The sequence below is a fragment of the Haliotis rubra genome, unplaced genomic scaffold, assembly GCF_003918875.1.
Source record: "Haliotis rubra isolate DU_JTF1 unplaced genomic scaffold, ASM391887v1 Scf507, whole genome shotgun sequence".
Classification (NCBI taxonomy): domain Eukaryota; kingdom Metazoa; phylum Mollusca; class Gastropoda; order Lepetellida; family Haliotidae; genus Haliotis; species Haliotis rubra.
Window position 1 is genome coordinate 550,115 of NW_025767199.1, and position 14,118 is coordinate 564,232.

At 41.0% G+C, this 14,118-nt stretch overlaps 1 protein-coding gene across 5 annotated transcripts in view; it reads right to left on the reverse strand.

Moving 5' to 3' along the window:
• The window catches only part of LOC124292098, a 98,561-nt gene that overhangs the window by 36,572 nt on the left and 47,871 nt on the right, over window positions 1-14,118 (reverse strand). The window contains exon 1 of one of the 5 annotated variants that reach the window (XM_046729140.1): window positions 12,365-12,903. The exons of 3 other annotated variants lie outside the window; for them this stretch is intronic. Coding sequence is in view for 1 of the 2 variants with exons in the window: in XM_046729136.1 (XP_046585092.1) it covers window positions 10,484-10,513 (30 nt within the window). In the remaining variant the exon portion in view is untranslated. Of the gene's footprint in view, window positions 1-10,483; window positions 10,759-12,364; window positions 12,904-14,118 lie in introns of those variants that run through there. One more of the 5 variants, XM_046729136.1, reaches the window with a different exon arrangement.

A 14,118-nucleotide genomic window follows, 5' to 3' on the forward strand; every position in this document is an offset into this window, starting at 1 on the left:
TAATCTGAAAGAAACACTGTTTCCACTACCAAAAGAAAGCACACCTTAAAAAGCCAATGTAATGCATTGTATATCGCGCAGAGCAAAGACTAGCACTTACTGACAAACTCGATTATACCTTAGTCACATGTCACCTGTCACCTTGTATATGTCATACAATGTGAAAATATCTGCTTTCTTTGTTGTTGAGAACTCCCAATCTGTCTGTGTCTGGTTCAACAATAGGACAGAAAGGGTTACGGTAAGGAAACCAACAGGTAATTTGTAAGGACAACAGGTCACTCAGCTGGACAAAACCTGGACCTCAGCTAGTGGTCATAGCGATCTCTATACCTGTCAAACTGACCATGGAGGGTACAAACAAGCCCCATCCACTGTCAACCGTGGCGCCGGTTACGGTAACCGAACAAACTGCGATGACAAGTCTATTGGACGCACCTGTTGCCTGAGAATGTTAAACAAGTTTCTAACCCCGTGGGTTTTTATGAAGGTTGTAGTTTGGCACAAATTGCATTTGAATTTTAGCGCCTGTACAAATTATATAAATGTAAGTACAAAAAGCCTTAGGAGAAATTAGTTTAGCAACTTTTATTTTGATTGGTGCAATTCTGAAATTTTAAAATTGACCCCAAGCAGGTCATGAAGGAAATTATTGAAAACAAACGCATACACATCTTACTTGCATTAGAACTTATTGCGAAACATTGTATTATTGTGCGTGCCACGTGGTGAGATGAACATGACATTTTTAAATGTCAACATCAGATCGATTCAAACCTAAGTGACCTTTCATGCCAAGTTTCAGTAACCAAAGTGTCGATGGTATCGTGTAAAATAAACATCGACGACGACGGGTCTTGAAAGCCTTGATTCAAGCAGGCTATGATGAACTTCTGAATGAAATGTACGACGAGACTGAAAACTTTCGGAGGCACTGTAGACAATGTAAATATGGACATACTTTACAAAGAGAGACATTGGGGTAGTGGTGTGGTTACAGCTTTGACACATCACGCAGAAGACCCGGGTTCGATTCCGGTTTAAATGTGAGGTGAGGTGAGGTGAAATTGGGTTTTAACGTCGTGCTTGAGTATATTTCGCTCATATGACGACGTGCATGCGTGTGTATGTGTATGTGCGGCTGCCTGTACTAGCCCAGACATAAGCTGGATTAATAGTGCTAGCCCACTGAGAGACCATGCCGCAGTGAAGCATGAATACCTCACTCAGACACATTATACTGACTCCGAGCCGACCAGTCCTTGTTGTACCCATTAGTACAATATTTTAACGTCTTTTGGTATGACGCAGTCGGGGATCGAACCCGCGACCTTCCGCTCTCCGGGCGGACGCTCTAACCACTACACCACGGAGGCGGTCGGTTTAAATGTGAGCACTTCATGTATGGTGTCCCCCGCTGTGATGTTGCTGGAATATTGCTGCTAAAAGCGGCGTTAAACCAAACTCACTCACTCACTTTTATAGAGACTTGATTTTATTGCAGCATCTACTGAGTGTGGAGAGAACCGTCGGGGGCCCATAGAAACATGCCCCTTAGACACAACTGACATTAAGGCATTCTTCACCAGTTTCTAATCGAACACACATACACAAACCTTGGGAATGATGATTCGAGTACGCTAGAAACCATCACGAATTATGGGTCTATTATCACAAGGACATGGCCGAACCAGCAGACTTTATCGCTAATCTGAGCAGTCAGGTCTCCAATCGAACACGCCTCGGTGACGAATCTATTGAAACTGATTGGCTGTGTATTAAAGCACACGAGGGAGATATAAGGATGGTATATTGACCAATAAACATCGGACATATGATAACCCGTGTCTGTGGGGCCTGAGACAGACAGGTCTTGCCAGGCAGCATACCCACAGTGGAAATCAAACACGCCTGGAAGGGTTTCTGTTCGCACGGAAGGTAAAGTAATGAAGACAAGGGGATGGATCCATAATTCTATGACCTTGCCCGATCTGGAAGATTAAAAACGATACTTTCATCGGCCCCTATAATTGATCAGTTTCTACATATTGCGTGACCACAGCTATGAGATGCGTTGAGAGGACCAGGGTTGCGTTAAGTTTATTCCTACACGACACTCAGACAAGGTAAGTAGATCTGCCTACCACGCTTCTACTTGAGAAGTTGTGGCGAGTAGACGACGGAGTTGAGTGACCCCTGCGCTGCCGTGGACTGCCAGAAGGCTGCCAACAACCCCGGTGCTGGATGTTAATAGAAATGGCGGAGAGCTAATAGGCGAGACTACATTTTGTAATTTGTAGTTGATGGTTGGGAAGACTTTCTAACAGGGTGCCGATTGATTCCGTTCCCCAAATATCGAACCCTTGACGTGATGCAAGGATACTGTCAGTCGCATATCACGCTATGTATAGAACCAGGGAGACTATATAATGATATGAATATCAATGATGAACCTAATTGTATGAGGAAAGCCTATTGATTGATAACAGTTTATGCATTTGATCCAGTTACATCACCGAGATGAATTCTACTTCCTTCCAAAATAAACATTTCAACAACGTTTCTGAGAAATCTGAAGAAAAACCCTAACAAAAACCCACAAAACAAAACATGCTCATTACATTGTACATTCTTGAAATCAGTGTGAAACAACACAACATACAAACATCAACTAATGGAAACCAGTTCTTTGTTTTTCTAGACACACATTATACGTTTCTCCAGAATAAATCTACAACCGCCGATGCCAAAGCGCTCCCTTACGATGGACCCCCACACTCCTTCATGCGATACCCCCCTCATCCTAGTGCAAGACTACAACATTTGTACCAAACGAATTCCGAGTGTTGCCGACACAACTGCACATCCATACAAGGCGTCGAACACTAGCACACGCATATAGATCTGGTACATTACCAAGTTGGCTAGACCGCTTCTGGTCAGGAAATCGCCCCATATCACAGCACATACCAGACTATACATGTCGGAATCTTGCATATTAGAGAGAGCGTTCAACACAAACTGGTGCCAAGAACCTTCATCTACATCCAACCCACACATTTTACATTTTTCTCTGACCCACACAACCATATATTTGAGTAACGTAAAGAGTCGTCATTGTCATTACGATATCGTATCTCTGTTCCAAGGCGGATAGGAACTAATTAATGAAAGTGACAATTAAAAGATATGCGGACTCCAATCATTGCAGATTAACAGCCATGACACCAGCAAAACCGATAAGCAGTGAGTGTATTCCAGCAATATCACGGCGGGGGACACCAGAAATGGGCTTTACACATTGTGTCCATGTGGGGAATAGAACCCGGGTCTTCAGCGTGACTACCCCACTAGGCTACCCCACCGCCACCACCGAGAAGCAAGCTCTGTCTATTAGGTATTTGTTGAAGCACGATCACAAGCAGTTGTATGATAATGCGAAATGACGCTCAATGCGTTATGTCTTAATTATGGTCCTACTGTAACCAGTTACCACGATACCTCCACAAGTGGATTACTGTGTTGAACGTTGTTACTGTTGATGGAGCAGCGAGATGAGTAACATCATTACTACAATAATGTACTAACTGATGATGAAATTACCACCAACAATAACGTCAACCCATGCCACACAGGTATAACACCGCACCTATGGGGTACTGTGGACAGAAACGTAATGATAACACTCCTGTCGATTAACGTGGATAGTAACGTAATGATAACACTAATACAGATTACCGTGAACAGAAACTTAGTAACAGTAACACTGCTACACATTACCGTGAATAGAAACGTAATGATAACACCCCTATGCATTACGTTGAATAGATACGTAATAACACCCCTATGCATTAAAGTGACTAGAAACGTAATGATAACACCCCTATGAATTACCGTTAACAGAAACGTAATGATAACACACCTATAGATTACCGTGAATAGAAACGTAATGATAACACCCCTATGAATTACCGTTAACAGAAATGTAATGATAACACACCTATACATTACCGTGAATAGAAACGTAATAAAAACAAACCTACGAATTACCGTTAATAGAAACGTAATGATAACACCCCTATACATTACCGTTAATAGAAACGTAATGATAACACCCCTATAAATTACCCTGAATAGAACGTAATGATAACGCTCCTATACATTACCGTGAATAGAAACGTAATGATAACACTCCTATACATTACCCTGAATAGAACGTAATGATAACACCCCTATACATTACCGTGATTAGAAACGTAATGATAACACCCCTATACATTACCGTTAATAGAACGTAATGATAACACCCCTATACATTACCCTGAATAGAACGTAATGATAACACCCCTATACATTACCGTTAATAGAAACGTAATGATAACACTCCTATACATTACCCTGAATAGAACGTAATGATAACACTCCTATACATTACCGTGAATAGAAACGTAATGATAACACCCCTATACATTACCCTGAATAGAACGTAATGATAACACCCCTATACATTACCGTTAATAGAAACGTAATGATAACACTCCTATACATTACCCTGAATAGAACGTAATGATAACACTCCTATATATTACCGTTAATAGAAACGTAATGATAACACTCCTATACATTACCGTTAATAGAACGTAATGATAACACCCCTATACATTACCGTGAATAGAAACGTAATGATAACACTCCTATACATTACCGTGAATACACTCCTATACATTACCGTTAATAGAACTGAATAGAACGTAATGATAACACCTCCTATACATTACCGTTAATAGAACGTAATGATAAACACCTATACATTACCGTGAATAGAAACGTAATGATAACACCCTATACATTACCGTGAATAGAAACGTAATGATAACACTCCTATACATTACCTGAATAGAACGTAATGATAACACTCCTATACATTACCGTGAATAGAACGTAATGATAACACTCCTATACATTTCCTATACATTACCGTTAATAGAACGTAATGATAACACTCCTATACATTACGTTAATAGAACGTAATGATCCTACACATAATACCGTAATGATAACACTCCTATACCTATACATTACATTACCGTTAATAGAAACGTAATGTTAATAGAAACGTAATGATAACACCCTATACATTACCGTGAATAGAAACGTAATGATAACACTCCTATACATTTGAATAGAACGTAATGATAACACCCTATACATATTGAACGTAATAGAAACGTAATGATAACACTCCTATACATTACCGTTAATAGAAACGTAATGATAACACCCCTATACATTACCGTTAATAGAACGTAATGATAACACCCCTATACATTACCGTTAATAGAAACGTAATGATAATATACATTACCGTTAATGAACGTAATGATAACACCCCTATACATTACCGTTAATAGAACGTAATGATAACACCCCTATACATTACCGTTAATAGAAACGTAATGATAACACCCCTATACATTACCGTTAATAGAAACGTAATGATAACACTCCTATACATTACCGTTAATAGAACGTAATGATAACACCCCTATACATTACCGTTAATAGAAACGTAATGATAACACTCCTATACATTACCGTTAATAGAACGTAATGATAACACCCCTATACATTACCGTTAATAGAAACGTAATGATAAAAATCGAAACATACACCTAGCCATGGGGAAGTATCTACAGAGTCACATTCATCTTTCGGTTTCTAATCTACAAATCGGATCGCTTTCTGAAACCATTATTTGTATATCGTGATACAGATCGAATATTGTCAAAGGCGTTGAAAACCCTCACTCACTCACTCCATCTGTTGATGGGTTACTTATTGCTTCCTATGTCCAAGACTTTGTCAGGTTCTATTCTCGTTACTAACATGACATTAACAAGCAGGATTCTATGTACCGACGACCTGCCGGAGAATGCTGCTGTTTCCACAGATTGCATAACGTACATCAGCTTGCCAGAGATGCCTGCCATTACCTCCCTTGCCCTCCACTCTTTCAGTATTGTTAAATGGTCTAACGGATATGATTAACGACTTTATTACCATGCCATGCACATAAAACTATTGATCCTGTTCGCTTGTGCTACACTGCAAGATAACCCATGCTTGTCGTAACAGGCGGCTAACGGGATCGGGTGGTTAGACTTACTGACTTGGTTGGCACATGTCGTATCCAAATTGCGCAGATCGATGCTGATGCTGTTGATCACTGGCATTTCATTACAGTTTGGTTACTCCTGCACGTATAAATAATTATGTAAAAAGCATGTCACTTTGACTGTAGCTGTCAGTGTGGCCTACATGGTCAACACGGTATTGGTTTTTGTTGACCTGACACGACATGTGACCAGTGGGCAGTTTCCAAATTTTGCTAGTCAGTCGGGCTAGGTATGCCTGAAAGTTACTAGCTCACAAAATAATTCACTTGCCCGAAATGTGAAATTCAATGTAGACACGGGTTTCATCATTAAGCTTCTATTATGAAGGATATTTTTATCAGGCCATAATCGTGCATGATTTAAAAGTGTATTATAACTAAACAAGTCGGAGAGAGTGATATATTTACAAAATGACACCATGAAAATAAACTAGCCAGTCGAGCCAGTGACTGTTGAGATTTACTGGCCCAACTGGATTTTTACTAGTCACGGGCTAGCGGGCCAGTGGCTATTTCGCACACTGTCATGTGACTAAATACCTATTACCGTGATCATGTTATTGTGACAAAGACATGTTTTAATAACGAGCGTGGTGTCAGTCTGTCTAGTTAATACACTGCAACTCACGTGCCTGACGTCCTATGAGTTGAGTTGGGTTGGGCTTTACGTCACATCGGCATCATTTCAGCCATATAGCGACGACAAGTCTGCTTTCATGAACATTTCAAGTACAAAGTCTAAATGAGATTTAGTTTCAAAACATATACATTCATCACATTCTAATTTAAAAGCAGAAGATGCCATAGCACCAAATCCAAAAGCACGCAATTCGTTGTTCACATTACAAAGTTACAATTCATGATACACGTCAGCTTCCCTCAGGTAGTTAACAATGAGATGCCCGCTCACACGGGAAAATAGATCTTTCAGATTTCTCACATCATAATGTGAGTCTCTTGCAGTCGAAAAGTCCACACAGTCAAGCAGAAGATGCTTGATGGTGAACACCTCATCGCAAGAAACACACATGGGAGGTCCATTCCCATCCGTTTTCAGCAAATAGTCATGAGTAATACGACATCGTCGTAAAACTACCTCGGCAAGAATGGGTGTTCGGCAAATCGTGCTTGTCGTAAGAGGCGACTAGCGGAATCGGGTGGTCAGGCTCGATGACTTGGTTGTTCAATATCTTTTCCACCTGCCAAGATCGATGCTTATGAAGCCCTACAGTGGATTGTCTGGTCCAGATTTGATTACTTACAGACTGGAAATCATACAGCAGTAATATATTGCTGCGTACAGTCTCAATCAACAACGAACACTTATCTGGCTTCGTACGTTGTCAATCTGGATATTAATGTCACATTTAAATACATGTCTTTAACATGTCATGACATTCAGACTAACGGCGGCAACTGGATTTACACCACGATCTGGCCCATGAGGCAAAACGGTTATCGTGACATTAGATACGCTCTCGACATGCCGACGTTGCTGGGATGGGTAGCGCCACGGACGTTGCTCCCTCAAACCAGTCACCCACACGATGTCTGGAATATAAGCACTGATAGCTGCACACCTGGAGATGAAGGTATGCGGTACGTGTATGCACAGGTGTATCTAACACAACTGGCGAAAGCTGAATACCTGTTCGGCATACTTAATTACGAATCCACTTTATTTTTCTTATATTACAGCTAATCTTAATTACATTCCTGTCTGTCATTTAGAATCGTCGAATCTTTTTAGCATGTAAACATGCTCTTTGGCAATATGAACACAGGGCTTTGAATCCATAATTACCTCATGTACATCATATGAAATGTACTATACATGTTTAACATATTTGAGAATTTTATAACATTTTGTAACCAAAATAACTATCGATGCAAACGCATATGACAAAAACCGCAATAACGAAAGTTGTAAGCACTGCAGCTCAACAACCATTAACTGTACATATAAAGAGCTATATTCCTTTGTGAGATCACGTGTATAAATATACACCGCGGCTGGTTATAAAACGTTCAAACAACACGGATATGTAAATTGTCCCATAACACCATATCTCACATTTTAATCTGTTTAGACAATCACTTAACTAAAGCTGCTGTCGACGCTGACATTCCAATACGTTACATACTGGGGTATGACAAAAGTCACACACAAACTAATGATATGTACAAACTATTTGACAATAAGTCATGTACATGTATATGGAAAAGTTCAACAGAATATGGACAATTTTATAGAAGATATTTACAAAGCCAAATATGCATTTTGAGACAAGAGCATGTTTATACAATGTCAACAATTTCTGTTCGACTGGTACCACAAACAGGTGTTTTCAATATGGCTGTTTTGGTGGCCATGTTTAAAAACTATTTCAAACCTCGTTCATATAGTCATTATTGCTGAGAACAGGCATCTGGTTAGGTGTTTTTTGAGGTGATGATGGTGACAGAAAGGGGAAATCCATTTTGACGCATAGTGTATAGGTGAAATAAAGGTCTGAATTTGAAATACTGCTAAGAAAAAGAATATATGCATGTGATGAAAGTCACTACTGGCTCATACTTTTCACATTTCATTCCATTTTGAAGACAAACAACTCTGTAATGGCAATAAAAAGCCTTTAGAGGCCATCTTGAAAACTGGGTTAGGAATCTTTACCAAATTCAAGTGCCATCATTGGCGGGAACAAGCACGCGATGTTTCAGCTACATTAGTCAGCTGAGTTAGATGGTTTCGGTATGTATCGTATTTACAGTGGCATGAAAATGAATGTTTTTTTGAGAGAATAACGGAGCCATGTCAAGGTGCAAAGGTTAAACAAAGGTCAAAATACCAAACTGTCTCAGAAAAAACAACATACATGTATGTGCCCAGCACCACTACCAACTACATTAATATCACATTTCATCATATTTTTCGTAAAAAAGATGACAACACCTTTCACTTAGCATAGTGGTTAAAGCGTTCGCGCCGAAGGACCGGGTTCGATTCTCCACATGGGTACAAGCCCACAAGAACATTTGTGAAGCCCATTTCTGGTGTCCTCCGCCGTGATACTGATCAAATATTGCTAAAACCGGCGTAAAGCCCAACTCCCTCACTCACTCATTACTTCAGGAACAGAAAATGCCAGTTTTAGGAACAGAAGTAACGACCATCAGTAACTTTTCGAATCGGATTTGAACCACAATGAGTCCGGTGTCATCATTGGTTGGGTGAAGCACGTTTCAAGTTTCAGATTCATTGGAACACTGGTTGCTGAAGAGGAGGCATGAAGACATGACTCAACATGGAGAGCTAAACATCCCAAAACAAACGCTCAAGTTCATACGACTTCAACAAAATGTAAAGGTTTGCTCTTATGTAGAAAATGATTACAACAACGGTAACATACTGGCCTTGTCGTTAGTGATGGTGGTATATGTAACAATACACACCTCTTCGCCTGTTCCCTCTGACCATCCTGAACGAGGTGTTGCTGCGGGAGGCATTATACCGGCGGAAAATCAAGACGAGGTATTGAGAGTCATGCCTGCTGTTCCCGCGGTAATGACGACGTGAGACGCTATAAACACCTGGTAATGCATCACATCAATTGCGTGATGGGAATACGGGAGTTTATCACACCCTGACCGAGCTAGCTAGACCAGCACGTCAGTAGGTGTACATTGCAGAGACAGAGTGAGTGTTTTTTTACGCCACATTTAATAATGTGTCAGACATATCAATACCTGTCACGACACCGAGTGAGTGAGTGAGTGAATTTACGCCGCTTTTAGCAATATTCATGCAATATCACAGCTGACACGAAAAATGGTTTTCACGCATTGTACCAGGAATCGAACCCGGGTCTTCAGCATGACAAGCGAACGCTTTAACCACTAGGCTACCCCACCGCACCTCACGGCACCGAAGACCCCTGCATTAACTCTGTACTCAACGTCTCCTACAGTGACTCAGTGGTAAAAGGTGGTATTGACATTTGGTCTGTAAGGACGTAAAACCGAATGTAATATTGACAACAAACATGACAGTGTTACAAAATGACATGTTACACACAATTCTGACGTGATTATTACACAGGTACGAAAACATTCATATACACTGATCATAACATACCTATCAATATATAAACAATAATAATCATGTTTCTAACATTAAATACCGAGAACATTTTAGATCACAATATAAAACCAATAATATATACAGGTGTTTGATTTTGAGAGTCTATCGCTACAATGGAATGAACAGCGGGTGAGCTGACATGAATACAACCAACATAGCACACATACCTTCCCACTGTTGTCGACTGAGCACGCCATAGCTCCACGGCGACACACAGACACACTAGGCGTAGACACGTGGTGAGTGTATAGGTAGACTATCTACAGGTATACCTGTCACCGCTATATTAAACTGATATATATTCCCGACACGGGGTCTCAATGACATACGCCTGTTACTGCATCATCGTTCAATGCAATGCTTTTTAGTTTCCCTTCAGAAAGGGCAAACTGATAGTTATTCATGTTTTGTCCAGGTTTTCGAGAGCACTTAGATGTATGGGCAAACACGGCCCCACCGAGCTAATTGTTGGTAATGATTCACGCCACAAAGAGGAAAAACCAGTCACAACGCGCTGGCGTAAGCCCGTTATATAAACGGTTTACATGCTCGATATGGATTTTTCTCTCTCCACTCTTAAGGCTCTTATCAGGTGGATATAGAAACTGAGATCACAAGCGACAAAAGAGAGTTTTTCTCTCATCGTTCTTGACAGGAGGGGGTAAAACTGGGAGGATAAGAGGGGATTACTCTCAAAGAAAGACTGAAGCACCACTGCGTATAACAGAGCAGAGATCTAAGGTTGATGCATCACTTTCCTTATATAGAATTTTATCACAGTATTAGTTGCGTGTCTTTATCGAGTACCCTTGGATGTTTTGTTTTAAAAAAAGACATGATTATAAATCTTTTGATTGCAAGAGCTGAGAACAGTGTCAAACTGAAATCTCAAATGACCCTCAGCTCTTGCAATCCCGACTGGGATAAAATACAACTTACCATGCTAAGTTACCCACAAATTTAACAATGTTCTAATCTATCACACGAGTGCCTGTTGACAGGCATGCGCTATAAGGCTACCCCTAGTTTAAGTAACGTATGGTCGCAATTCCTCACATACATGAAGGGGCGAGTATACATGAGTGAGTGAGTGAGTGAGTGAGTGTTGGTTTTAGGCCGCTTTTAGCAGCATTCCAGCAACTTCACGGCGGGGGACACCAGAAATGGGCCTCACACATTGTACCCATGTGGGGAATCGAACCCGGGTCTTCGGCATGATGAGCGAACGCTTAAACCACTAGGCTACCCCACCGTCCCGAATAAATGAGACACACCACAGCTGAAGCGACGGAACTTTCCACATTTCCATCATCCGATCGATATATAATTACTTCCGTGATATATAACGGGTAACCTAGTGGTTAAACCGTTCGCTCGTCATGCCAAAGACCGGGTTCGATTCCTCACATGGGTACAATGTGTGAAGCCCACGTTTGGTGTCCCCCGCCGTGATATTGCTGGAACATTGCTAAAAGTGGCGTAAAATTAAACTCACTCACTATAACGAATCACATTATTTATAAATTTGAGAAGTATGATCTATTTAAGTATCATTTCGAATATTCCAGTAATCACGATTGGAATGAGATTCGACACGGAACTTATCTTTTCAACGCGATGAATCACTAGAGGCCTTCTGAATGGCATGGCAACAATACAGCACTACCCACAGCACGTGGTTTCATCTCTGTTACGGAACGACCACGTTGTTGACATTCAGCTCCATTAGTTTACCACCAGATGTGGACACAATTCTATCAAAAGCGGTCATTGATTGTACATTTTAGGCATATCCGGTAAACAGCTCAATTTTTCATCTTCACCACAAGATATACCGACCGCTCAATATCGCGCTCAAACGCCATCCTATCGTCTGGATAGCTGCTCCTTTGACACACTAACGCTACAGTAAGTGAAATATACACCGGGGATTACTAAAATGAAAGATACCTTTTTCCGGCTGTCAGCAGACGACATATTTGAAACTGAAAAAGGCAGTCGTCAGTTTAGGCAGACGACAGTTTAGGGATGTTGGTGCAACTTCTTACCTCTCAGCAGTGACATCAATCACGAAAGGAACCGCTCAGCCAATTCATATTCCCCACTCCTCGTCGAAATCATTTCAACTATTTGAGCACACAACTGTTACAGAGAATGCAAGCAGACGACACCCGTAGCGCGTGCCCTATCCTCTTGCCGCTGACAAATCAGTGAATGAAAGCCGGTAGTCGGGGGCTCATTCATAACATTTCAGACGGGGCTTCCTGTCAAGTGTAAAACGGAAAAATATCCACTTCTGCATACACGTTACGTATGGCCTATATTGCTATCAGTCAGCGGCGTTATCAGATGACTTGATAGTACAACGATAACGTTGCTACACCTCCACGGACTGGGTCACGCTCAGGGAGATCTACACAGGCTGTGCAATCTGTTCATAATCGTGTGAAATAGATCCTGGGCAAATATTTCCATATTGACTAATGTCTGTTTTAAAAACGGCCAGCTGAAGGGACTACTTTCAACACCGGCCGCCTGTGAACTGGGATCGGCGAGGGATTGTGACTTGAAAAGAAATATGACATCATGGAGTGAAGTTTTATTGTTGACGTTGTTTCTTTATGTGTCATGGTAATTTTAGCTGAATTATATTGAATTAGATTTCGGCTATTTGTGACTAATTCGATACGCGATCGATAGTTGCCTCTCAAGCGTCTCCTGACGCTGGGACACCAAGCGTTAATCTTTGTGAAGCTTCATTAAGGTTGTCGAAAGCAGGTTTTCTTCAGAATATCATTATAGACGGTTTGCCAAGCAACTAAAGAAAGCTTTATACATGAAAGGTGAACCCCACTCGGCGTATATTAAGCATTATAACACCTTAAACCAATAAACGTTTGACATTTATGAGACAAACAAACCCCGTTCAATATCATAGCGTACTAAGATATAGCGGCTATGCTCAGGCCTACATATTTACGTATACAAGCACAGCTTGCACATAATAGCTATTCACGAGAATACGTGTCAAGTGTTTGACATGCAGTGGTGGGTTTGTGTGGTCGATCTCTTTGTATAATGAGGCCTGCTGCAGCAACGACCGTCTGCATCAACGACAATAATCTGTTAGCGACTTTAAAAACATGTCAACAGCGACGCCATGACCATATAGCGACTTCTACAGCGACGAGTTCCCTAATATGTGGCCACATATATCACTCGTACAACGACCTGTGTTTGTAGTCGTTTCATAGAACAACTTAGTTTATAACCGGATACAGTATAGCGATCCAGGTAAGATTTGGTCGCTGCAATCCACTATTGGACGATGGCTGTCCTAAATTAGTCCCTATAACAATAGGACAGCCATCGTCCTGAATTAGTCCCTATAACACAAGTAACGGTATCTGGTGGTCAGGCTTGGTCGATGCATGTCATCGTAACCCGGTTGTGACAATCGATGTTCATGATATCGATCACTCGATTTTCTGTTCCAGACTCGTTTATTTATTTTACAGACTGCTGCCATATTGTTGCAATATTGCTGACAAACACGCATAATCTCTTACAGCGACTACATGAACTGCATCGTCTACAACAACGACATGATCTCTTACAGCGACTAGGTGTATTACATCTGCTACGACAATGGCTAACAACAACGTCTGCAACAGCGACTACATGAACTGCATCGTCTACAACAACGACATAATCTCTTACAGCGACTAGGTGTATGGCGGCTGCTACATCGGCTAACAACAACGTCTGCAACAGCGACTTCATGAACTGCATCGTCTACAAC